The following is a 26,198-nucleotide window of genomic DNA, read 5'->3' as shown; positions in this document are numbered from 1 at the left end:
TATATTTATATAACATTTTAGGATAGTCGCCTATTGAAATCAATAGATTAGCAGCACTCTGATGCACTGTAAACTATAGTGTGTAGGAAACCTGATGATGTCTCACCAGTCTGGAATTCCTCTTCATGTCTTTCATAAGGGAAGTGAGTTTATCCAGCTCTGTTTGGTGCACCTCTAGATATTCACTGACAGAAAGAGAAAACGACAAATCCTTCAGAACTCTGTAGAACTGCATGACTGTACACAGTACAAAGATTTCGTCAAAGCCATTCTGAGCAGCAATGATTCATGCAGTCAATGTGCATACACTATGACTGTAGACAGCTGAGAGAGAAGATCTACAGTATGTGACAGGACATATGTGAATCAGGGGAGACATCTAAACAGCACTCACTCCAGGCCTTGTTTGAGGGCTCCGTAAACTTCTTCCACTCTTTTGGGCTGAGGCTCTCGTGAGCTGCTGCTGCTGCTGGATTTGTGCCCGGACAGATGGGGCTTCCTGGGCTTTGAGATGGGCTTCTTCTGCACTGCTGAGTTCCCCATGAAGGAGTTACACCTGAAAACACAAACAGATGTGGATGAATCTCAAGGAACCTGTCAAGAACATGTGGTGGTCATTTTCACCACAAAATCAAAAGAAAGAAATTATATGTTTCTTAAAGTAAATTAAGCCTTATTTTAGGACAATTACAATCAAGGAAAAGTATTCTAGGTTGCCAAGTCTCTGTGTTGTTAGTTGCTAGTCAAGTCAAATTTATTTATATAGCACATCATTTCAAAAGCAGCTTACAGAAAGTCATACTAATGACTTTGTGATTTACCATAGAGGTGTTTTAAAGGGGACCTATTATGTCCTTTTTCAAAGTCTTGATTTTCTTTTTGGGGTCTACAAGAAAAGGTTTTCAAACTTGAATTTTCAAAAAAAAACAACATTATTTTTCACATATTTTACATTGTTGCAGCACCTCTCTTCCCAGTATGTCAGTAATGCTGTTTAGTTCCAAAAAAAGAGCAATTTTCTATGATTGGCTTGACCAGCTTGACCAGTGTGTTGTGATTGGTCAACCATTTCAAGCATGTTTCAGAAATGTCACAGCCCTTACCATTACCGTGAGTTTCAACACACTACTAACACAACTCAATCAGGCCTCGCCTGGATCGGGAACACAGGCAAACAGGAACCAAACAGGTGTCTTTACGCCATAACTAAATAACACACTCCAAAAGGACTTTGTAGGATGATGTGGAGCTGGAGAGGGATGTGACCAAGGAGGGTCTGACAGAGGAAACCACCATGGAGGAGATGACGGAGAAAGGATCCAGATGCTGACCAAGAGCACAGCCAGGACGAAGGACCATGGTGGAACCAATGGTGGGAGGATCCAGGGTGGAATCAGATGTCCGACAAGCAGGGGTGGAGCCAGGATAGTTGGAGACCCAGGCAGAGCCGAGGAGACACAGAGACCCGACGGAGCTGAAGGGGTGGAGGGACGAACCGTAGCTGAAGGCAGAGTGATGACTGACCAAGGGAGTCCGGTGAAGCCGTAAGGACGATTGCCTCAGGTGGAACCAAGTGAGGAAGGAGCCAAAGCAGAGCCGACTGGTTGACATGCCGAGGCGGAGACAGAGGATCCTCATGCCAAGGCGGAGCTGGAGACTGGAAGACCCAAGGTGGATCCGAGTTTCTGGTTGGAGCCAACGGAAGAGGAGCTGAGGGACTGAAGGGAACCAGCAGAGACGGGGCCAGAGGACTAGCTTGCTTTGGTAGAGGTGGTGGGAGAGAAAGGCCGGGTGGGATAATTAGAAACCCAAGATACTTGGAGTCTTGAAGCTAGGTGGAACCAACGGCGACGGGAGACTTAGGGGAGTAACATCATCTAAATCAGGGATGGGCAACTTCGGTCCTGGAGGGCCACCGTCCTACAGAGTTTAGCTTCAACCCTAATCAAACACACCTGAACAAGCTAATCAAGGTCCTCAGGATTACTAGAAAATTACAGGCAGGTGATTTTTTCAGGGTTGGAGCTAAACTCTGTAGGACAGTGGCCCTCCAGGACTGAAGTTGCCCATCCCTGATCTAAATCTACCTAATCAAATTTCCCAGGGCTCCAGGCCGATGTTGAGCTCAGGAGTCAGCTCTGGCGCTGGCATTTCGGAGGTCTCGGTCTCTATATCTGCGTTGGCTCAGTCATCTTATCCTTTGGAAGCTTGGTTGGTGGATGGCTGGGCTCTGGATCCGGAGTGGGGCTGGATTCACATAGGCAGTAAAATTCCTCTGAGGACCGTCCACGGGAGGGCATAATTAAAATAAATAATTTCTTATTTTTTATTCTTTGAGGTGAAACATGATCTGGAAATGTTTTTGTGAGATTCATCCATGCAATATCTTCACTTTAAAAGAGAATCCTACATCCATGAGCCATCTATATATATTTTTCTTCTGCAGCTCCCTAACGTAAACACCAGTGAGTTTAGTCTTGGAGACTTGGAGTCTGTAGTCTAGTGTTGGAATTTCAGAGCACTTCACACTCATCTGTGCAATATCCTTGCAAATAATCACCTCTTTCTCTTTTCAGAGGTTTCAAGGATTCATGTCATAATATTAGTTAAACCCCAAAATGTTACAGGGATAAAACTTGTGCTGTACATCTAATGCCACTCTTGCCTCAATGCTTTCTGACATTTAAGACTTCTGTCAAAGGGCAGGGTGCTTATTAGCCTACTTCTGATGTCACAGTAATAATATTCATGTTTCATAATAACACAAAGGCAGTTGGTTGTTCGACATGTCTGAACGTGTCACATGCACAGACAGTAAAAAGAGCACTAGAGGTAGTGCTACAGTAAATCTAGGACATTGTGTAGAATGAGCACAAGCTGTTGCCTAAGGGGTCACCCAGTCACGATTCACTCCGTCATACTAAGATAAGCCAGCACGCACAGTTAAAATACACTCTTTAATGCGGTTACTGCATCTGTTGTTTCACATCAGTATAATTTGCAGATCTTTTGCAATTTGTTTTTATAGAGGAAAGTCTGAAAAGTGGTAGCAGAAACCGGTGGAATTAACGATTTTGCAAATATTGGTGTGGTGTTGGGGTGTCCACATACTTTTGGTCATGCTTTATTTATAGCTCTATATTGAAAACCCCGTTAAAAATCAATGCAGAGAGATAAGAGGGTTTGCCCACTTGTCACAAAATTTGTTAGGTGAAAATTCTGAGTAAACACCCAGAAATGGGACATGGTAGGGCTGCACAATATATCGAAATGATCGAAATATCGCAAATGTATATATCGCGATATGCATATCGCAACAGCTTGCAATAACTGGGGTCATGAACAAAAGACAAAGAGAAAATCACTCACTGCTCTTGGCTGATTAACTTTTGTAGCTTTAATAAGAATCAATATATATTTAATTCATACAGTGAAGACTAAGCAGTGTTTTATTTTTACATTTGATTATTCAGTTTCTGTTGTTAAATAAACCTAATGTAGGATAACCTGAAACCCTAAACCCCGTGGTTTACACTGATTTTAAAATAACACTTCTTCTGCTACAGTAAAACACTGATGTTCACTTTCAGAAGTTGTAGGGATGTTTTCTTGTCACAAAAAGAATGTGAAACACATGTAGGTTATATAATTTTAAATACACTTTAAAGATAATTTAAGTTTATTTTACACATTTTAAGCATTATCGTATCGCATATCGAATATTGCATTATTTAATTAGTTATCGCATATCGCATTTTTCTTCAATATCGTGCAGCCCTAGCACATGGCATCAAGTGAACATTATTACATGATACAATATTTTTCACACCCTTTCTCAACCTCTCACCTCTGCCTGCAAATGCTTTAAGATATGTTTAACAGTCCTATGTAAAGTGTTAAAAATACAATTGTTTCTTCTGCAGTGGCAAGTGAGGATAGGAGCAGGCTTCACTCAATGCATATTATTAAACTTTAAGAGTGCTGGCCTGGATAACTACTTTATGCATTCTTCTGCAGTGGCAAAACCGATTTTTTATATGCATCCAGTGAATCAAGAAGCTCATCTAGAGAGGGCTGAGTGTTTTAGCATCTGACAGGGCAGATGACCTCACCGTGAGCGTCTCTCCTGCAGGGTGCTGAAGCCGGCGAATGACTGGCTCCTGATGATGCCATTGGGCCCTCCAGGAGAGTGAGTGCCAGCAGCCATGATGTCTGGAGAGCGGGAGGACACTCCTGCAAGGGGACAGAGAGGATTCTGGGTAAGAGAGAAGTCAGTGGTACAGATGGGGGAAGGGTTGTGTGTCTAGGATGATGCCATTAATATGATAAATATTTAGTTTATACGTAGAGTAACGCTTCAACTAAGTTTAATGGTGCAATGCAAAAATATTTAGTAGAGCATAAATTGTAACTTAGTGCCCCTTTAAGTCACAACTATAGGCTTAGTTTTAACTTGCACACAGCTGGTGCAACAGGACTTAGTTAGATCTTATTTTTTGAAAGATACTGTCTCTCTAATAAAATAAAATCCTGACAACCTTGACTGTAAATGAATGTACAATAAGCCAGCTAAAAATCACACAGAAAGCAAGCAATGAGTCATTTAATCTCCAGTGTATATGGTTACCAAAAATAGCACTGCAGGGTGAGAAGACCCCATACGGTGCACATTCAGAGGTTTTTATAAACCGCTCGAAGCCACCTGAGCCCACCGCAGATGAAGACAGAAAAAGCACTTACAAACAGGAGGTGGTCTAATGGAACACTGAAAGACCAACGCCATCACTCATTTCTATCAAATGCAATGATCCAGAGAGGGTGTAGAAATCTCCCGCCTACAAAAAAGCCTTCATGATCATCTCTGATCTCCTTATAGCTCGTCTCCAACCTCCCATATTTCATCAGAGCAAAGTGGGATGATGACAGCAGTGGCAAACTCCCGATTTGAGGGTAATGAGGCTATGAGATCTGTGATCATCGATAAGAGAGGACTCATTTTGACCCTAAATTAGCACGCAACCCTCATAACCCTGCCGGGGCACTGACATCTACACCAAAACAGAGGGAAAAATCTGGGTTTTGAGGCTGAGATTCTCTCCATAGTTGAGGTTACACACTGTGTCCAGGTGCCGTGTGTAGGAGGTAATTATACACCTGTGGGTTTATGTTCAGTGCAATAGATACACCATTGCTTAGATGGAGCTACACAAAAGCAATACGGCTCCGGGATAGATGTTGTTTTGCACGAGAAATACAAAAGAGTCTTGTATAACGTGTACCAGGCTATTCATAGACATTGTAGAATGTGAACTTATGTACCGTGCATTGTGATCATGACAAAACAAACAGATAGGCTAATTCAGATAAAAGGCAGAAATAATAAAAAGAATACACAGTAGCATATAATTCTTGCTGCCTAAAATAACACATCCAATCAGAGAAAAGCAATGCTCTACAGAATGGGGATACATTTCCATACTGTGTTCCTTCTCAAAAAGTAATATAAAAATAAAAGAAATATATATATTTTAATTAATATAATTTATTTATTTAATTTTTTATTGAATATTAACGGTGTAACACAACTTGAGAAAAACTTTGGCGAATTTGACCCTATTCCTGGATTATTTCAATCACTTTTGGCATGTCATATGATTTATTTCAACTTAATAATTCATGCATAAAGGTGTTCATGTTGATGAATCAAAATGCAAAACGAACACATGCAAAATGAACACAACCTATATAACCAATTGCTTATTTCAACAAACAAAGGTTCCACTTCAGTTTCAAAAACACAAAGCGACACTGTGCCACCCAGTGCATGCTGGGATTGTTCCACTCATTCTATTCAGGCCTGGCCGTCTCGGTTCACAGGCACTTGTGAAGCGCTGTTGATGTTGGCTACGTCATCCCCGTCCCTTCGGGCACGACTGCTCATAAGTATTCGGAGTACAGCTGCCTGGCACCCAATTCTGAACTCTTCACTGTGAGAGACGGATGACGAGGACAAAAGAACCGAGGAGGGGGGGTTTCATTAATTTGTCACCTCCAGCAGGGACCATGTTTATCTGGCCCGTTGAGAGTGTGAGGGGGTCTTAAAGCTGGGCAGGAGAAGTACTGAATGAAAAGTGATAAACTGGTCCCTCGTTCCCACCAAAAATCACACATTATAAATTCTGACTAGTGTTTTTTTGTTATTTTAAACATAAATCTAAAAAAATTTGCCAGTGAGTTAAGAAAAATAAACAAGTTGTGATCGTACATGCAGTAAAAATCTTGTTTTTAAACAGGATGCATATTATATTGGTACCATATTGGTTATCTGTCAGGTTAATGGTATTGGTTGATATTGGATTTTTAATTGTTCATGCTCAAATCCCATATTTTTTATATTTAGATTACCTTTGCTGCCATCTTTAAAAACACTTAGAATTCAACAACACTGTTAAATGTAATCTTTATGTCAGTGCCAATAGCCTCGTTGGCAGCGCGTCCCAAGTTCGAGTCCCGGCTCGTGGACCTTTCCTGATCCCGTCCCCCTCTCTCTCTCTCGCTCTCTCTCTCCAACTTCACTTCCTGTCAACTAACTGTCCTGTCATAATAAATGTAAAAACGCCAAAAATCTCAAACCTCAAAATGCATTTTTCATACTGTACATTACAATTTAGTGATGCCTAAATTCACTTGTGTTATTTAAAGCGACTGATTTTAGTTATTTATTTAGTATTTTTACTTAAATATTCTAAATAATATAACCAGTTAAGAATCATTTCTTTTCTTCACTTCAGCCTCTGGAAAAGTCATTTTATTTCCCATGAAAGTATGCGTGCACAGCAAGCAACATACGCACAAGCACAACAAGCACTAGCTGCATGCGTGAATATCATCAAACTCAACCCACACTGCAACTTAACAGCAGAGTGATTCCGAACGCTTGTATAAATTATAGTTTCTATAGTAACAGTGGACAATACACAATGTGTCCAGCAAAAGAACAATGCTATCATGGATCCCCCGCAGCAGGCCTCCTCCTGTCCTTCTTCTCTGAGGATCCGTTGTCTTCCGCTCTAAGGTAGGAGTACATCCCGCCCGGTTTCAATCCCAGCAGCTGTGTGATGCTCAGCTGGTCTTGTTCCACACTGACACTCCGCCTTGGAATAGCAATGACCTCACTTCAAGCATCCATGCCAGGTCAGAGAACTAATGTCAACCATGTGGCAGTGACCGACTGACCCTGTTCTACCCATGCTGTAGTAATGTGTGCCTTTTGGCAGTGTTGCCAATTGGGCCAGGAGAATAGATACAGTGGATGTGAGGATGTGCAAAACCACATACACTCAGAATGAATTGGTCAGTGGATTGTCTGAATGGCCACATACTGTCTTAAAGAGGACCTATTATGCTTTTTTACATTTTCAACTTTCTTTATGGCTCGTTTCCACTGAGCGGTACGGTACAATACAGAACAGTACAGTACGATTTGGGACGGTAAACCCTGATCCGGCTTACGTTTCCACTACCAACAGTATTCTTACTTGATAGCCGTGGTGTAGCAATCGATGGCATTATCGCGCGACACAGTAAACAACAATGGAGGACATACAGCAGATCTTGTTCTTGCTTCTCAGCATGTGGCTGTTTGTCACAAGAAAATGGCTTTGTTTGAGCAAAGGCTGCAGGATTCAAGGAAAAACACAGCCGAAAAAGCATGCGCAAGTGACGATTCTCTGTCAACCAATCAACGTTCTGCAGTCAAGCTCCACCCTTTAGTATCGGACTACTGTGCTGGGTACCCCAACGGAAGGGTCCCAAAAAAGTGGTACGGTACGGTTTGGAATTAGGGTGCCATTCACAGCTTCTGACAATGGAAACAGCAAAAATTGCGGAGAGGCCTGGTTGCGCTAATTGTGTTAAAATTTGCAGCGTGAAATTTCCGAAAAACACTCAAAGCGGTTGACCAATCACAACAACAATCTAGCCCAGCAGACTGGGAAGAGAGGTGCTGCAACAATGTTTTTTGAACATTCAAGCGTGAAAACCTATTCTAGTAGACCCCAAAAACAAAATCAAGACTTTGTAAAAGGGCATAATAGGCCCTCTTTAACAGACCTGACTTGTATCTCCGCACAGAAAAGGACTCATCATAAGCACAAAGACTATAAACACAGTGAAACATGATTCTAAAGCAGGCACATCAAGACTGAATGGATGCTCTTGTGTTGTGATCGAAAAATCATGAGTTCATGTTGACAGTGGCTGCTATTGATAAACAATGTCAAAAAAATAAATTAACATTTTAATTCCATCAATGGAAGAACAAACACTATTTGGGTGCCTTAATAGTAGGCATTATTTTGAAATAAAGGGGTGCGTGCAAGCATGAAAAAATGTAATTATTTAAAAAACAATGTAATCTAAGCATTTAATAATTTGATGTGGGCTTCAGCAGCCTGTACAAAAATGACAAAATAAGGGTTAGCTGTAACCACACCTACTGATTATATCTCCAAATAGAGGATAAAAAAAGATTTTTGACAAGAGCAAGGACAAACAAGTAACAAAAACAGCAAAAAAGTGATCGATACAAAGAAATACAAAAACTCACTCTCACTTGGGTCAGTACTGCTTCATTTCATTACACTCCAAGTCAGACACGTCCAACTCAGAAGAACATCTCTTCTAACTTTGTAACTCTCAAAACTTTTAGATAATATTTGATGGCAACTTTAGTCAACCTAAAGAAAATAGTGAAATGAACGAAAAGTTAGCAGAGACCCAAAACTGAAGTGGACAAAAAAGGGATCCAAGTTCATGTGTTGTGCATACAGTCAAATTGAAGAAGTCTTGATACAATGAATTTCCATGCTGGTCAATACACTGCTTTATTGCCAGTTGACCAGCAGAGTCTTAATGGTGAAACCTTGGAAAGTAATTAATTGGTGGGAATGTTTGCCACAATTTAATAGTTTAGTTAAACTTATATAAATATTTATATATATATATATATATGAAGAGTTCAGATGCAAAAGCCTCTAAGTGCCATCTGAAATTTTCTTCTAGAATGATCATTTTTATCAAGCTCGTATTTTTAAGTTCAATAATTTCACTTAAATGGCAATGCAAATTACCTATTAATTGTCATTTAAGTGAAATTACTGAACTTCAATATATGAGCTTGGTAAAAATGATAATTCTAGAAGAAAATTTCAGATGGCACTTAGAGGCTTTTGCATCTGAACTCTTCATATATATATATATATATATATATATATATATATATATATATATATATATATATATATATATATATATATATATATATATACTTGTTTTTGAGTGCAGCATAAGGCATGCCTCATATTTCCTTCCTTACTTTCTTCTTAAAGGTCAAAAGCCCACGTAGTCTGTCAAATGTAATGGGTGGAGGGTTCAAAAGATGTTGATAGATGAAGCTGACACTTTAACACATCCAGTAGACGTGTTAGGCTATAAATTGAATATCCCCTAAAACTAAAATTCAGAGCTGAGGTAGAAAAGAAACATAGTGACATGCATCTTATGGTGAAATCCTTTTTGATTCTTCTGATGGTCAAAGACAACTATTTAGACTATATTTAAGTCATGGACATGGAGCTCATAGAAACACATCAGTTAATTTATTACTAAAAAGGTCAATATTTGAACAAGAATCTTTGTTCAGCAGGATCATTTAGTTTAACTTTGGAATTAATGGGTGATTTATTTCATATTTAATCCACAGACTTCAGACTACAGAGCACTTGAAGGTTATCTAAGAGCAAATAATAAAATGTCAAGCTATTTTAATTTTTATTGTGACTGAAGACAGAAAGAAACTATGTCAGGAGGCCTGAATTACACTTGACCACTGATAACCTCTTAAGGCACATGAGGGGTTTGTAATCTCAAATTCATACCCATCTGAGCATGCTGGAAAAGTCATTATGGGAAATGTCTTTTCATTATTCAGCTGCAATTAAATAAAAACAATAGCCTAACTGTTCTTTCAGAAAACACTTTTTTACAATAGTGGAGAAAGCTAAAATAGAGAAAAGGCTTTTTTGTAGTTTTGCATGCACATGGTTTTGCAAAATGTGGATTTAAGACTCTACTTTTCTATATACATCTGTATATTGATTTATATGTTCATTTCTGTTAATGTTTGGGGGAAAATAGCCTCTTTCTCACTCTGAAAATTAGCTTATTCTGAATAAGACATGGCAATAAGGCTTTATTATATAGCATTTATTATATTAGTGTAATTGGGTTAACACATTTACATGCCACTTTCATAATTGTGATATTAGACGAATGTTTTATGTGCATGTAAACTCAGTTCATAGGCAGAGCAGTGACTCACTGGTTTAATCCATCTTAAAGACAGCTATGAGGATAATGCACATAAAAAGTCTGAGAAAGAGACAAGTTTAAAAATAGGCTAGACTAGAGGGTCAATTCTGAGTGATATGTGGATGTTTTGCACTAGACACTGAGCCATATTTAAAAAGCACAGGGACAAAGCTAGAGACAGAATGAGGCACTGGGAAAGAGCATATCTGAGAATAACAGAGCACAGCTGGCTAAAAACCAACTCAAACTAATGTAAAATGTGATATGATGTGAAGCAAAGAAAAAAAACTTTCTGTTTATAGTTCCTGTTAATGGGGAAAGAGTATGCATTTACTTATTGACCTTCAAATGCAGGAAACTTGTTATGGGAGGGGTATTGTATAGCCTACATATTTTGCTGTCATTATTCTAAGGAACACCATACTTCAGTCATCATACAATTTCTCACACAAAACTGTCAGATTGCCTCAGAAGACTTGGAATATAGCAGGAAAATATTTTTATAAATTTAAAACTTCACTGTATGTAAATGAGCAACTTGGACATTCTACAAAATATCTTATTTTGTATTCTAAGAAAGGAAATAAAATAAAATGGTTTTGGAATGGCATGAGGGTCAGTAAATACCACATTTTTTCATTTTTAGGTGAACTATCCCTTTAAGCAACTGTGCTCCAAGGAACAGCTGTCCTTAAATCATGCATACATCTAACTTCACCACTAAATGTGGATTGTCACTGAGGGGCTATGCCAGTCCCGTACATTTGTTAAGCTACTTAACCAAGTTTCACTTGATTTGGTCTCTCTTTATTCAGACAGTGCTGTCCAGTGCCACCCAAATAAGGCCAAAGCTCAAGCTGAAAGCAATGCTTTTAGCTTTGGAGAATGGGAACTGAACTGAATTCATTATGCCGGCAACGACACATGCTAGCACATCACGGGATGCAGACACTTGCAGGTGAATCTCTAGAATGATTCAGCAGTTCATCCACAAATCATTGTGAATGTCTTTATGTGCGTGAAAATGCAAGATGCATGAGAAAGACAAGAACAGAGAAAAACAGTTGCCTCTTCATTTCTTTCTCTCCTGCAATAAAACAAAGATGCCAACACTTTGACTTTTGTCAGGCAGGCATACACAGATGAAATATTGAAACATACTGTATAATATATTATTGAATAAAATATAGATTTTTTGTTTGTTTGTTTGTAAGAAAGAAAGCACACACTTTTGATGCACAACCCTTAAAGACTGGAGATGAAACTGTGTTCTAAAAATACAATAAATAAATAACATGATGAAAAAATATGACAAACAGAGGTTTGATGTGGTACATTTAGGTCAGGCGACAGGCCAAATCCCGATCTAGTAGTGCTTGCCAACTCATCACACATGCTACATACTACATGCTCTTTTGACTTGGACCAGTAAACATTCACCTAGCAACTGCATAGTAACATGATAATAAGCACACCTTGGCAACACCCGGGCAACCACCCAGAACACTCTTGTGGCGACAGGTTTCAGAGGCAGTTGTAGTTTATGAGGGTGCTTTCCTGTTTTCTGCATTGCTTCTGGGTTTGACAGGAGGGAGTTGATTTCATCCCTGATAAAGCACAGCTGTATGTCAGAACAGACCCCGAGGAGGACAGCACCCTTTAAAAGGCATAAGGATTTGGCTTTTCAAAGCAGATTACATGTCACTGCTGACAAAATCTAAAAAACAGCCATCATCTGAGGGAGAATATGTCAGACATGACAACATCCAAGGACCTCAATTCAATCAACCAATGACATTTCAGACAGAATCCACCACAACCAATCATATTCCTGCACACCTTCTAACTGCTATGCAAACAGACCAGGAAAAACAAAAACATTCAGTTCATCAGCTTATGTTGGAAGGATAAACCACCGTAATACTAATCACAGGGCTGAGAGATTGTGATTTTGTTGCTATGCAAAAACTGTGTCTCCAAAACGAATGTATGAGGGGTGTCAGTGCAGTTGATTTTAAATAGACTGTTAATCAGGGGGATTATGGGATAGCACCCCCACTGATGAGAGCTAAAAGTACATGTCATCTGTTCAGGGAGAGAGAGAGTGAACAAGAGAGAAAGATTCCCCACACAAGACGCCAAGTCATTCACTTCATTACGTGTCATTTGAGGACGAGGCAATCCAGAATGCATGGCATCCAAGATGGAGGACTAGTTAAGAGAAATACTGATTAACTGTACATACAATTCATTCAATACCAAACAGTTCTAATTAAAATACACAATTGACCTAAATTTATTATGTGCTGCAAATTAGGGCTGCGTGATACATCAAATTTCTCACAGTAACGCAAATCGCGATACGCATATCGAATCGGTTAGCATTTTTTGGTTTTAATTGATTTCACAAAATACATCACATCACATGTAGCGTTATTTAACAAGTTATCAGATATTGCATTTTTCTTTAATATTGTGCAGCCCTACTAGCCTGCCAAGCCAGACCTACATCAAGATGTTAGGTCTGGCAACTCACCATAGACACGGCTCAATCCGAGGGGCGGGATAAATGGCTGTCTTTCAAATTCCCTCTGCATGCAATAGGACAGCGCTTCAACCAACCAGAGCGTTTTCCCAACAGCGGAGCTAGTTGATAGATTCAACTTTTGCACGGTTTTGCACGGAAAAACTACAAACACATCTTCCTTTTTTTAAGAATGACTTAAGTGCCGTTCTTTGCTCTTTTCTCAAAGAAAAACTTAACTCCAAGTCCTCCAGAGTCGCGGCCAAAGCCGATTCAAAAGACTGTTCTCCAGCAGCAGCCGCCATTCTTTGTTTTCAAGTAGCAGGGAATTCACGCGGAACTGTCACAGCTCTGTCGTCATCATGTTAAGCCCGCCCCGCCTACTCTATACACGATGTGATTGGCCTGACCCAATTTAGGTTTTTGCAGCTCGCAAGTCAATGGAGAGTTGCTAGACTACCCTGGCTGCAAAATACATTTTGCTGCCGCTAGGGTGCGTCTAGATTTCTAGGCTACAGCCCTACTGCATATTTATGCTTTTTAGAGTATTATGTCATTAGCTTAGCAACATGCTAACATCAAACTCTTCTGCGATCAACAATTGTGAAATCAATTGTGAACAAGTCTACAGTGTGTTTCATACCAGGAGCGCTATTTGCATAGAATTGCTACCTGAACATTCCAAATAAGTCAGCTTAGAAGTTAGCTACCTTTGTAGGCGATATATGCAGCAAGGCATTTCATTATGTTTTGGAACAGAGGCCCTGTTTACACCTGGTATTAATACGCATTTTGGTCGATCAGATCACAAGTACACGTAGTAGTCTTTTTGTAGTCTTTTCGTCTTCCAACCAAACTTGGGCCTTCAGCTGACAAAGTTTAAATCCCGTCTGGCTAGTGCACTTCCCATAGTGTGTATGTACTTTACGTATTAAGTCAGCAGGAGGAGAGTAGGCGTTCTTTTGTGGCTGTTCGAACCGTCAAATGCGTTTTCAACTACCTCTGGAAGTGGTTGCAAGTGGACAAGCTCAAGACATTTTAGACCACGTTTACACATGTATTTAGCATTGTCCACTTGATCCGATCAACCAAAACGCATTTTAATACCAGGTGTACACAGGGCCAGAAATAAACTATAGTCGTCCAGGATTGTACTTTACAACATCAGGAAAATCAGACCCTTCCTGCAAGGGGACTTCTTATCTAAGCTCTTGTCATTTCAAGACTAGACTACTGCAACGCTCTAATAGCTGGCCTTCACACTAAGCCTGATGGTAGATGCAGATGGCTCCAGAACACGGCAGCACGTCTGTTCTTCAGTCAGCCAAAGAGAGCCCATGTCACACACCTCCTGATCTCACTCCACTGGCTCCCAGTTGCAGCCAGAATCAAATTTTGACGCTGAATCAAGGTTTTGACGCTGGCTTTCAGGACTGCCACTGGAACAGCACCTCCCTACCTCATTTCACTCCAACAAGCATACACTCGTCCTGCCAGCTAAGGTCACTGAATTAGTGATGCCTTGCTGTTCCTTCATAACGAAGTAAAAAAGTCACTCCCCAAAACTTTCACCCTCTCTGCTCCTCTCTAGTGGAATGAGCTGCCAACCTCGACCTAAACTGCTGAGAACATCACATCTTTTAAGAAACAGCCATTCTGAAAGCACTTAACCACCCCACACCCATAAACAAAAAACCTTTTCTGCATTTCTCCTTTTCTCTAGCTTGCTTCCTAGTTGTCAAATAAACCTGCCATTGCATATTATGAATATTGCTTCTGTTCCTCTCTTGTAAGTCGCTTTGGCTAAAAATGTCTGCTAAATGCATAAATGTAAATGTACCCAATCAGAACATCCGAAACATAAATCAATATCAATAATAAAAAAACATTAAAAGTAAAAGTATTGTCCACTATTTATAAACCTTATTATGAATCTCAAATTCAAATGCTGTATCAGCTAGACAAACCTACTTTCCCCTTGATGTATGCACTTCTCTTGACCACATGAACTTGTTAACATCAGAAGAAGCATTCAGTTGTAATATATTTATTAAGAATGCAGTTGTTGGATGGAGTTAGCTGACAACAGAGAGCATATCTCAGTGGAGACTGAGTAACATTGACACACTGGTCGGGCCCTTTGCTGACCGCAATGATTTGATTTACCTTTCTTTGCGGCCGTGACGCAAGCCAAACCTCTCACTGCCCCTTGTCATAAGAACAGAGTGACAGTAGATAAAACCCAGACCCCTTTCATCCTGCTTTCTCCACAAACTAAAAAAGATTCTAAGATAAGCTATATCCGTCTCTTTCATCAACAACTTATTTTCTCCCTCCTCCATTTCTTAAAATACCCCTCCACAGGCCCTTGGAGTCAGACTATGTGATGGGAATTTGTCTGTACATGATCACTGGAAAGAGACAGCCTTTCAAACACACATAAAACTCATAAGCTCGATTATATCTCTGTCAGGAGATACCTCAATGATGTGCATCTCAATACGCTTCGAGATACATCTCCATGAAGTCGAACGATATACTGTATTATACAGATTTCAGCAAAGCCAGTTGACATCTAAAACAAAAATCAAGACAGGCCTCCACTTACACACTGATGACCACCAAGAGAGGAACATTCAATGATTATCAGCTGTGAAAACGCAAACCACTAAAGCCTAAGGGAAACCAGTAGGGGTAAACTGTAAACAGCTTAACATAAACTCACAAAGCTGATGTGCTCATAGCCTTTCCAGAGAACTAGGATTGGATGTTTTTGAAGAGCCTGCAGTAAAGAGGCCTCGTCTTACTGAACTCCTGCCAAGTTTCACTGAGTTTTTCCCTATCCAGCGAAATTCACGAATAAGAAATAACATGCACTGCCGAAGACACACTTTGCCCTGAAGTACACTCAAAAACCAAACATCCCTTTTATTTGCTTTAGAAAATAAATTATTAATATAAAGAACATCAACACCCATTATTCTCACTGTTGACGGTTCAGATAGACCTCAAATACCCATTGTTTCAGATAATAAGCCATAATGTATTGTATTCAAACAAACAGTTTTCAAATAATCGGCACAGCTGCCCACTGGCTCAGCAGACCGAGATAAAACTGATTAACCTCTGAATCTTTGCTTTGACATGTCGAACAGAAAACAGAGAGCAGAATGTGATCTAAACTGCACTACATGACATTTTTGAGAGGCTGAGATTAAAGAGATAAGAGTAAAAGGGTTGGGGCTGAATGGGGGCTGGAGTTAGAAGTAAGGGAAACGGGTTTTAATCAGAGAAAGATCTTCAGATGAAGTTCTGAGAAATGCTCATTTGTCATCAGTTTGGCAGCTCTAGCCTCATAGCAGCCCCCTCCAATAGAGCATAACAGTGACACCACCCACTTTTTCAGTGGTCTTGGTTGCGAAAGTATTTTTATTATTCATTTTCTCTGGTGGAATTTTAATAAAATCTTCATTAAAGAGTTCTAAGCCCTTTACCAAAACAACCAGCGCTGAGATAAATCACAACATACAAACTCTGGTTCAATGCAATATATATATATATATATATATATATATATATATATATATATATATATATATATATATATATATATATATATATATGAAAGATAAAAAAGATCAGCAAATTATGTAATCATAATTTTATATTTTTTTATATTACTTTTAATATATTTTAGGTTTATTGCAAAATATTCAGATATGAATACCTTTAAATCACCTTCATGTTCACAATCACTTTCATCTAGATTCTACAAAGTAACCAAGATAAGTATTTCACCTGTAAACATGGCACTCTGTGTCATGCATATGAGCTCATGAAATACTAAACTGACAGCTGCCAATGTACACTACAACTACAGCAGGTTCAAACATATATTATCTTGTGTTCTGTTGGCAGTTTGTCTTATCTCATCACACAATCATTATAATCACACCCGAACAAACCAACAAAGTGCAGCGAGTAAATCACCCGGACATATTCAGTCAGATTCGTGAAGCCCGACTACTGAACATAAAATTCAGGGTTGCGTTTCTCAAAGGCAACGTAAGCCTAAATTGATAGTGGAGGAAACCATAAGTGGCAATTGTTCAATTTAGGCTGATGTTTTTGGGAAACGCAGCCCAGATCGGTTTTGATTAATTGAAAAGATCCGACTCTTAAGAACAATTCGTTCGAGAAGCGAACTGAAGTCTCACTCAGTTTAGAGTGTGGGAGATTACATAGTTTATTAAATTAAACAGACGAAAAGCTTTACAAACTGGCCAGCTTCTGGAAATGTCAGTTACGTGCTTCTCGATCAGTGCCCTATAAATGTACAAATATTCAGTCTGTTTATATAACGGATTTATCAAAACTGAATATCATAGGAGCGGATGAATCATTGACTCGGATGCTGAGTTAAAAACGGTAACTTAGTTATTAGTTCATCACATGCACAATGCATCAAAACAAAAGGAAATGGTCAACCACAACTATTCCTTAATTGTCATTTGAGAAAAAACTCCAGCAAACCCACGCTGCAAAACAGCATGTCGCTACAGTGAGCTATGAATATCAATATTAAAAGGCGTTGTAGTGTCAAGTATACAGATCATAGTCTACTCACCGCACGAGAGAGAAAACTTATTCCCAGTCAGTGTTATTTAACGTTACTCGGGTTGGGCACTTCCATTTATGAAAGCAAAATCTCACTTCTCCTTTCTGCGGCTAGTGTGTTAAATAAAACAATTCGAGCAAAACGTGTACAATGTCAACACCACAGACTTTGCCACGCGAAACCATCCGTACCGACAGCAACGGATCTAAAATCATGTGTCGTGCACTCGTACAGATTTGTAGCGCTCCCTCACAGCCGCCACGGACCAATCAGCAGGCAGCGCTGTGGGAGTGGGCGGGGTCTTCTCGTTTTTTCACTACATATTCACCCTTGACTCCTCTCGAGGCTTGTCTAAAAACGCATTGTAGTGTACAGGGGCTGGCATTAATAGTGTATGTGCTCAGCTGTCAGGGTGAATCTTAAACTGCTTAAACAATGTGTCTGTAAGGAGTTTTGCATATTTAAAATAGACCAGTGTGCATGTAAGCTACATGAAACCTGCACACCATAGAAAATAGTAGCCTACAAGCTGCAGACTACTGACCATTGTATACGCTGGAATACCAATGGTAAAGTCTTATACACAGCGTAAGATATCCGTATTTAGCTGAACAATATGATATTTAGAAGAGACTTTAACATAAACTACTAAGACAACATGTCAGGGAAACACACATAACACTAAACTGGAATTAATGGAAGCAATGGGACAATGAGTGTCACTTTATTATATGATTTTACTTTTTAGACAATGTGGGCAGATAAAAGATCAATTAGAAGGATTAATTAAGCGTGAAATATCCCTCTTTTATCTTTTCATCTGCAAAACACACAAATTTATTCATCATGCTGAAGTCTTTTGCTGTAGGTGGAAGAAATACCCTGCAGGCACTGCCCTTTATAGCAGAATCAGCATGACCACATTAAAGTTTGAGCACCTGATTAAGTTACAGTTACTGTGAAAGCTACTTTACATCATGTCTCATCCAGTCCCAGTCTTCCTGCTGAGCTCATGGTGGTTAAACCTGACCTTGGAGGTTCATCACTCCTGTGCCTTGCAATGTATTGTATAATAGTCGGAGAGACTGAGTGCATCCAGACAGGCTTGGACAGTGTAGCACAGACACCTCCACATGCATCCTCTCTCTCAGCTGCTGCTCGGCTCATCCTGTAATTATGGCTGTCATCAACAGCCCCCGATGAGAAGCTATATTTACTGGAGCCCTGTACAAACAGTTCTCAGGCTTAAATGAGCCTGATACAAAAGTAAAAGCTCTCTCCATTCACTTGCGACTGGTCTTAAACAGGTTAGCCGGTGAAATACGAATGAAAACAGCAGGTTCTATAAGATAAATCAATAAACAATGAAGGAATGTGACTCATTTGAAACACTCAAATACAAAGAGATCTTATTTGTAGCATCTCTGGCATTTATAGAGGCTGCATGCTCTTATACAAGTTGAAATCTTGAAACACTTATCATGTTCAATCAATCTGTCTTGGTATTTTATGCTGCCATCTTCCTGCGCATTGTAGACATAAACTGAGCAGGAATCATCCACACACGTTTGTACAATTCTGTTCAACAAACTTGTCTCATCTCAGGAATTTGCGACCACTTCCATTCAGAGAGACAAACAGAAATAGGTTACGGCATGCCACTGAGGTCAAGAGGTTACAAAAAGCTGCCAGACGAGTGCAGATGAAGATCAGTATGAAGCTGTCGACAGAATGATCACTTTAACAAGGCAGAAATATTCTATACTGCCTCTGTAAACAAGACTTATTTAAGTGTATTCAAATCATTATAAGTGTAACAGAAGGTCAGTAAGAGCTGTGCATGTAAACCTCACTCCCCTGGCCTCAAGAGGCGCACTAGCAACAGACGCTAGAGACTGCAGACTTTAGCATCTTTGTTAACGCACACGCCTCCCGTGCCGGAGACCCCGATTCGAGTCCCGCTTGGAGCGGTTCGAGTTTGAGGGGCCTCAGCAAACTTCCAAGGTGGCCCTTACTTCCAAAGATGACCTAAGTTAAAATTATTTAAAATAATAATAATAAAAAACATTAAACAAGCTAAAACTATTAAACATGTTTAACATGTTTCTTATTTTAGGTATTCCCAAAGATATTCCCGGAAAAATGAGGTAGCATAATTTTGAAAGTAGGCCTGAAAATGTCATATAAATTAATACAATATTAAAGCTCCTTGGGCATTTTTATAATGAATATACATTTTTCCTGTCATGCCAAGCTCTAACGCATTTTATCAGGTAGAAATTGTAAATTAAAAAAAATAATTAAATCCTTACCAAGTTTACACAAACAACTTTAAAGAGCGGGAGATCTGTAATCCTAAAATTGAATTTACAGAAACTAGGAGTGTCAGGCCTTTGGAAATCGTTGGAGTCACAAAGGTTGAGAACTATGCACTGGTTTAGCAGAAAGCACAATATTGTGAGTTTTGCATGGAGTAGGAGCCACATTTCCTTGTAAAATGTATAAACCTAGCTCTAAGTAAATTGTCAGGTGGGCATAAATTTTCCCTTAAACCCTTTGAAACGCAGCACCGCAAAACTGTGTATATTTCATGGTGTTTGAAGGCAGTCAGTAAGCCTACATTTTTAAATTATAGACTGTCATGCCCTGTGGCTCATCTCCTGCCTTTGGTCCTATAATGACAGGCTCTGATGCAGGTATAGCAGCCCATGGTGCCGACCCACACACCTGTGTGTGACAGCCAGGTGTTCAGTATTTCGCTATCAGCATTACAGGTTTACAGGAAGATTGAGATCATGACGTTATAAATGGCATAAAGATAAAAAAGGTGTTCCCAGATGGATCACGTTTTCCAACTGAATGGTGGTTCAGAGCAAACCGGGAAGTGTCTCTGCTCATCTGTCAATGGCCACATCATTGTTTTTACCTCTCCACATTGTGCGTTTTCACCCACCGTGCGGCACAAGAATACAGTTGTAGCCTCGTGTTTGTGGAAGCTCTCCTTGTTTGGTCTGAAGTAGGTCAATGGACCATCATGTGGCAGCGAGGAAAAAGCACACCGTAATGCACCGTAAACAATCATTGAGCACGTGACACCTGAAATAGTCTTTTAAAAAACACTACTCTAGCTGCTCAAAGAAAGAGAACAGCAATCCCATGTTCTTTTCTTCTCACCCTGAGGGTGCACAGTTTGTTCGGTGCGCTCAAGGGCACGTGTCCTGAGTCGCTATGACCAGGTCATGGCTGCTTCCTTCAGACACACTTTCTCAGAGCATCACACAGATGCAGAGAGAGTCGGCATAAGCCTGAACCTGCCAACCTACATACCAAAGATGACATTATCCTTAAAGTATGGCTGTAGATCTAAAAAACAAATAAATGTTGGAGATACAGTATAGCGGCAAATGAATGGTTCCAATGGGTTCACGCAATGCCCCACATCTTACTCCCACTTTCACTTTTCTAATAATTTCAAGTTTTCTAGTTTCTTTCAAGCATAATCTAACAAAAGCAGTTGAGGGTGTTTTATATTTAAATATTTGTTAATTAAAAGAGTAAAAATGTTTGTCAGTGAGATAAGAAGTATTTTATGTGTTTTTGTATATTTGAAGATATTTTACTGAAAAAAAAGATAAAAACACAGATTAAGAAAAATAAAAATCATAAAAAATAAAATAAAAAATAAAAAACTCATTAAGTGGCTTAAAGGGATAGTTCACCCAAAAATTTAAATTCTTTCATCATTTACTCACCCTCAAGTTGTTCCAAATATGAAGTATTTCTTTATTTCTGCCGCTGAACACAAAATATATATATTTTAAAGAATATGATTAACCAAACAGTTCATGGACCCCATTGACTTCTATTGTATGGAAAGTAAAATTCTATAGAAGACGGGGTCCATCAACTGTTTGGTTAAAAAACCTTTTGTGTTCAGCAGAAGAAAGAAATTCATACAGGTTTGGTAAATGATGTAAATGAGGACAGAATAAACAATTTTGGGCGAACTATCCCTCTAAGTGCTTATTGGTTTTTTAAAACGATGGCAATGGAAATATTATAAAAGACCTGCAATATATTATGTAAGCAATAAGGTATGAGAGGCTGTGCTGTATAGTGAATAAGTCAGAAGCTGAGTATATTATAGAATATATATATTAAAAGATCTGCAATAAATAGTATATTATTATTATTATTATTATTATTACACAAATTCTTCTTAACTGTAGGTGATTTGTAGATATACAGAAGTGGCACATTTATATGGAATTCAACACAACTTTGAACAAGGCTCATCCAGTCAGATTTCAGACAGAACAGTTAATCAGTTTTGTAATCTGGTAACTAATCTTGTTACCGTTAAAAGTGTCTGTTGTGGAGAATCAAACTGTATGAAATGATCAGTGCTACATCACTCTCTGACTAAATCAGCTTCTGATACGATAAGCCATCAGGGGGCCCGTCATACAGCCATTTAGAGCTACAATTGTCCTGCTCTGCTGACATAGACACTGACATCATAGATATTCATTGGCCGCTATGGACGTGTGTTGCAGAGTGATGATGACTGAGCACATTGTGTAGTGATCACTGTGCCAGTTCTGACCCACAGGCCTACAGATAACATCTCTACCAACGGCTCAGTCAAAGCCAGACTATATCCGTAAATCTCTCCCATCCTGCAGGAATCAATACACGGAGCAGCTCAGCGTTGAAATCTAATGCCACAACATTAAGCTTTGCTGAAGCCCCTGAGGGGATACGGTTTCCCTGGGCTGAGTGCGATAGATCAGGGGGAGTACAAATGGTTTGAAATCCGACACTGATTTTTGCATGGGCGTTTGATTTGATTGACAGAAAACATGATTAAATCCAGCTTAAATGCTGTTCTTAGTAATACAGCAGCTTTTTGACACCTCACAGAGATTCATTGCAGCAATATCACATGAGGACTCCACCCAATCAAAAAGTTGCAAAGACCTTTAATTTAAAAAACATAATCATGTCACAAAGTTTCAACTAATTAATTTTATGCTTCACAAACCATTTAGGAGAAAAATTAAATGTAATACTGCAAAATCAATGTAGTTATGATGCCAACTCTAATTGTATATTGATGAAATCAGGAGCGAAAGAACGATTTGAAAAGTGGGGATGAAACATTATAAAACAGGCTGGCTCATGAATATTAATTAGGTAATATTAAAGTCAGCATGAAATGGAAGTTGTGACAGTTTTTTCTTCCCTATTGTGCTGACATTCGAGTGAAACGGCTCCTCAAGCAAGAAAAAATAGGACAGGACTTGATTTTGTCCATTGGGAATTGATTGGATGGTTGGATCGTTGTGGTTTGATTCACCTCTAGTTCCTTTGAGATAGGTTTTATAATGGGGTTTTTCAATTTATGAGTAAAATAAAGCCTGTGAGTAAACATAACTTGATGATACTTTGACGTTTTGTTTTTACCAAGACTCAATTGTCACCATGACCCAGGTCTTCTTAGTTTATTCTCAGCAGTGCTCATACTTCATTGCTTCAGGACCAGAAAACAGGCGCCACTCTCTATTCAAGGAGCCGCAGGCGGCCACATGAAAACCCTCTTTGAATAACTCATGAAGCACATGCAAAAAATACTACAATACTCAAACACTTTTTGAACGAATTAGGTTAAAGAAAAAGAAAAAAGTTTTCAGGGAAAGTTTAAACTAGGTTGCAAGCTGGATGGCCTAGTGACTCTCATGAGATGGTTTTATTGGATGGACATTAAATATGGGACAGCACAACAATGTGCTCCCTCATATTTTTGAGCCTTGGATTTTGAACTTCCAAAAGAAAAAAAATAAAGAAGTTGCATGATTACTGAAAAAAAAGTCAGTCTAATCAAGTCAGCTTTCACGTGCTGTCATTAGGAGATATTATCAAGATGTCAAAGGCAATTTAGATTTTCATTTTGACTATTGTTTATTATTATTTCAGCTGCTTTCTTTAAAATACATTAGGTCAGATTTGAACTTAGGTCCATGCATGCTACATAAAAGTTGTAGCACTAGACTAACAAATCTGGAAATAATAGTAATAATAAATAAACAAAAAATCCCCTAAGACACCAAGTCAGGAATGTCCATAAAAAAGTGCATGATGCCCATGTGAAGGTCATACTACAGATCTTTTTGGTTCAATTCATGTGTAACTTTACAACATCTCAAATATCAATAATGTATGTCTGCTGATAATTACTTCCTGCAACACATTAATTGGCATTGGTGATACCATAGTAGCATAGGTAGCTAAATTTTGTTTAAATGTCTATATTTATCTAACTATTCCCTCTATCACATGCTTCTGCATTTTATAAACACTAATCTCTATATGTAGTATGTGAAAGTGATGGGTAGCCTATCCAACACATTCACACAATCACAGTTTATACAATGCAACACATTTCCACCCAGTACAAACTCAGCCATGCCATACAGTTCAAACCCTTCAGGGAAAAGACAAAGACCTCAGTCATAACTTACAGTCAGGATAGAGTGAAATAAATCACTTTTTTCCTTCTCTCTCTGTTCTCATGCACAGATGTTCCTGCTCTTTCTCATTTACTGAGGCAGCAGGTAACAGTGTTTCTGCAGAAACAGCAGCTAAATCTGAACATTCAGTTCTTTAGTAGTAGATGGAGATGACAACATGTCTAAGACAAAGCACTAGACATCTGCTAGCATAGAAACAGGATTTAAAAGGACAATTTTACCAGTGAAGTGATGTTTTTATATGAGACGTTAAATGAGGTAGCAAGTTAGATATTTCATAGCCTCTGATGCCAATGTGAACCCTTCATTATCAGAATAAGCAACAAAATGGGAATGATTTTGGGAATGGGAAAGATGTATTATGTTTATTCCTCAAAAGGTGCCTTAAGTGTCCATAATGAATTTGAAAAATGCATATGGAGAGTGAATAATTTAGCCTACTAATTGTGTCCAAAAACCCAAATTATTTAAGTTCTATTAAATACCTTTCAAAAGTTTGGGATCAGTAATATAATTATTATTATTTGAAAGAAAGAAATACAGACTTTTATTCAGCAAGGATGCATAAAACTGTGACATTAAAGGCATTTATAATGTTAAAAAATATTTACATTTCAAATAAATGCTGTTCTTTTGAACTTCTGTTTGTCAGAGAATTGTAAAGTATCACGATTTTCACAAAAATATTAAGCAGCACAACTATTTTCAGCATTGATAATAATAAGATATGTTTCTTGAGTAATAAATCAGCATATTAGAATTATTTCTGAAGGATCATGTGACACTGAAGACTGGAGTAATGATGCTCAAAATTCAGCTTTGCCATTGCATGATAAAATTACATTTCAAAATATATCTGAATAGAAAAAAGTTATTTAAAATTGTAATATTTCGCAATATTACTAATTTTACTGCATTTTAGATCAACAAATGCAGCCTTGGTGAGCATAAGAGACTCAAAAACATAAAATTCTTACCAACCTCAAACTTTTGTGTATATGAAGCGTGTGCAGATTTTTCTCCTTGCTTGAACACAAATCATAGCAGTTGTACTCCTTTTGGCAACATTTCTAATGCTCAAGCACTAGGAGACAAATTTGCATTACATTCATCTTGAAATGCCATTAACAGAAAAAGCAGAAGTCATTACATTCTCAAGTTATTACATTTTATTTGTGCTGCTCCAAAGAGTCATTGAGTAGTAACCTTACAGTAAATTCTCTTCAGAATGTTTATAAAATTCTTACAGTATGTTAATTTATGCAAATGTCATAAACAGGAGAAATGTATGCCTTCCAGAACATCGACCAGCATCCTGTTCCCATGCTCGAACAGCAGATATCATTCACATGAACATGTTTCATCACGCACTACCTTCAAAAAACCCCAAATGGCTGCAATGTTTCAGTTTTACAAGCGCAGCTACATGCTCAAATCATAATATATCCGAGTTATCAAATAGATCTTTGTACTTCAACACAGCCAGGAGTTATACAAGAAGAACGCCCACTCGACACACTCGTTATTATGTTGAGATGACACATAAAAACGGCATCTCCTTAGGTTTCACTCACAAACACGGCCTAAACTTCCCACCCCGTCCCAGAATGACCCTACCGTCATCATCAAAGATGTCCTCTGCCTCCTCACGCACAAGTTCTTTTATGTTATCTTCCGTGATGTCAGGAAAGGCCATTCCGTCTTATCCTCTCTTGCTCTTCTCTTTTGCTTAAGCTTCTGAGCAGCAACTATACTGTAAAATTAAATCAACGTTCGGACAGTCTTCCCCCCAGGCGAATAAAGCCCGCTGTCAGCTTGAGCCTGAGCAGAGAGGCGAGAGGCAGTGGACCGCTCTGAGCTTCTACTCACTGCACCAAGTCGAGTGTGAGTGTGTGTGGGAGCCCACACCATCATGGCCAAGTTTCATCAACAGGATGATTTCATAATCTCCTGTGTGAGTTTCAGAATGAGGGAGATAGTGTGTGTGGTAAATATGCCAATGGTGTTTGAGTGGTGGTTAGGACGAAGCATCTTGAGAACCAAACCTTGGTGATTTAGGCGATAAATAGGCAATATGTAAAACAGGGTTGTGTTCACAGGTTTCAGCCTCACCATACAGCCATTAAAGGTCAAGAAAAAGTTGACCTTTTTTTAA

General features: G+C 38.9%; 1 protein-coding gene across 4 annotated transcripts in view; it reads right to left on the bottom strand.

Annotated features, from left to right (window-relative positions):
* ripor2 (RHO family interacting cell polarization regulator 2) overlaps positions 1-25,818 on the bottom strand; it is a 51,478-nt gene extending 25,660 nt beyond the window's left edge. For 2 of the 4 annotated variants that reach the window (XM_079878827.1, XM_079878829.1), the window contains exons 1-4: positions 25,661-25,818; positions 4,113-4,233; positions 395-556; positions 107-185 (exon numbers count right to left, since the gene is read on the bottom strand). In XM_079878827.1, coding sequence (XP_079734953.1) covers positions 107-185; positions 395-556; positions 4,113-4,233; positions 25,661-25,739 — 441 coding nt within the window. In that variant the 5' untranslated portion in view covers positions 25,740-25,818. Of the gene's footprint in view, positions 1-106; positions 186-394; positions 557-4,112; positions 4,234-17,522; positions 17,738-25,660 lie in introns of those variants that run through there. The other 2 variants (XM_079878828.1, XM_079878830.1) reach the window with 1 other exon arrangement.
* Positions 25,819-26,198: the final 380 nt, after the last annotated feature.

The sequence above is a fragment of the Squalius cephalus genome (genome assembly GCF_949319135.1).
Source record: "Squalius cephalus genome assembly, chromosome: 8".
Classification (NCBI taxonomy): domain Eukaryota; kingdom Metazoa; phylum Chordata; class Actinopteri; order Cypriniformes; family Leuciscidae; genus Squalius; species Squalius cephalus.
The sequence above is the reverse complement of the archived record's forward strand: the minus strand, read 5'-3'. Positions and strand labels throughout refer to the sequence as shown.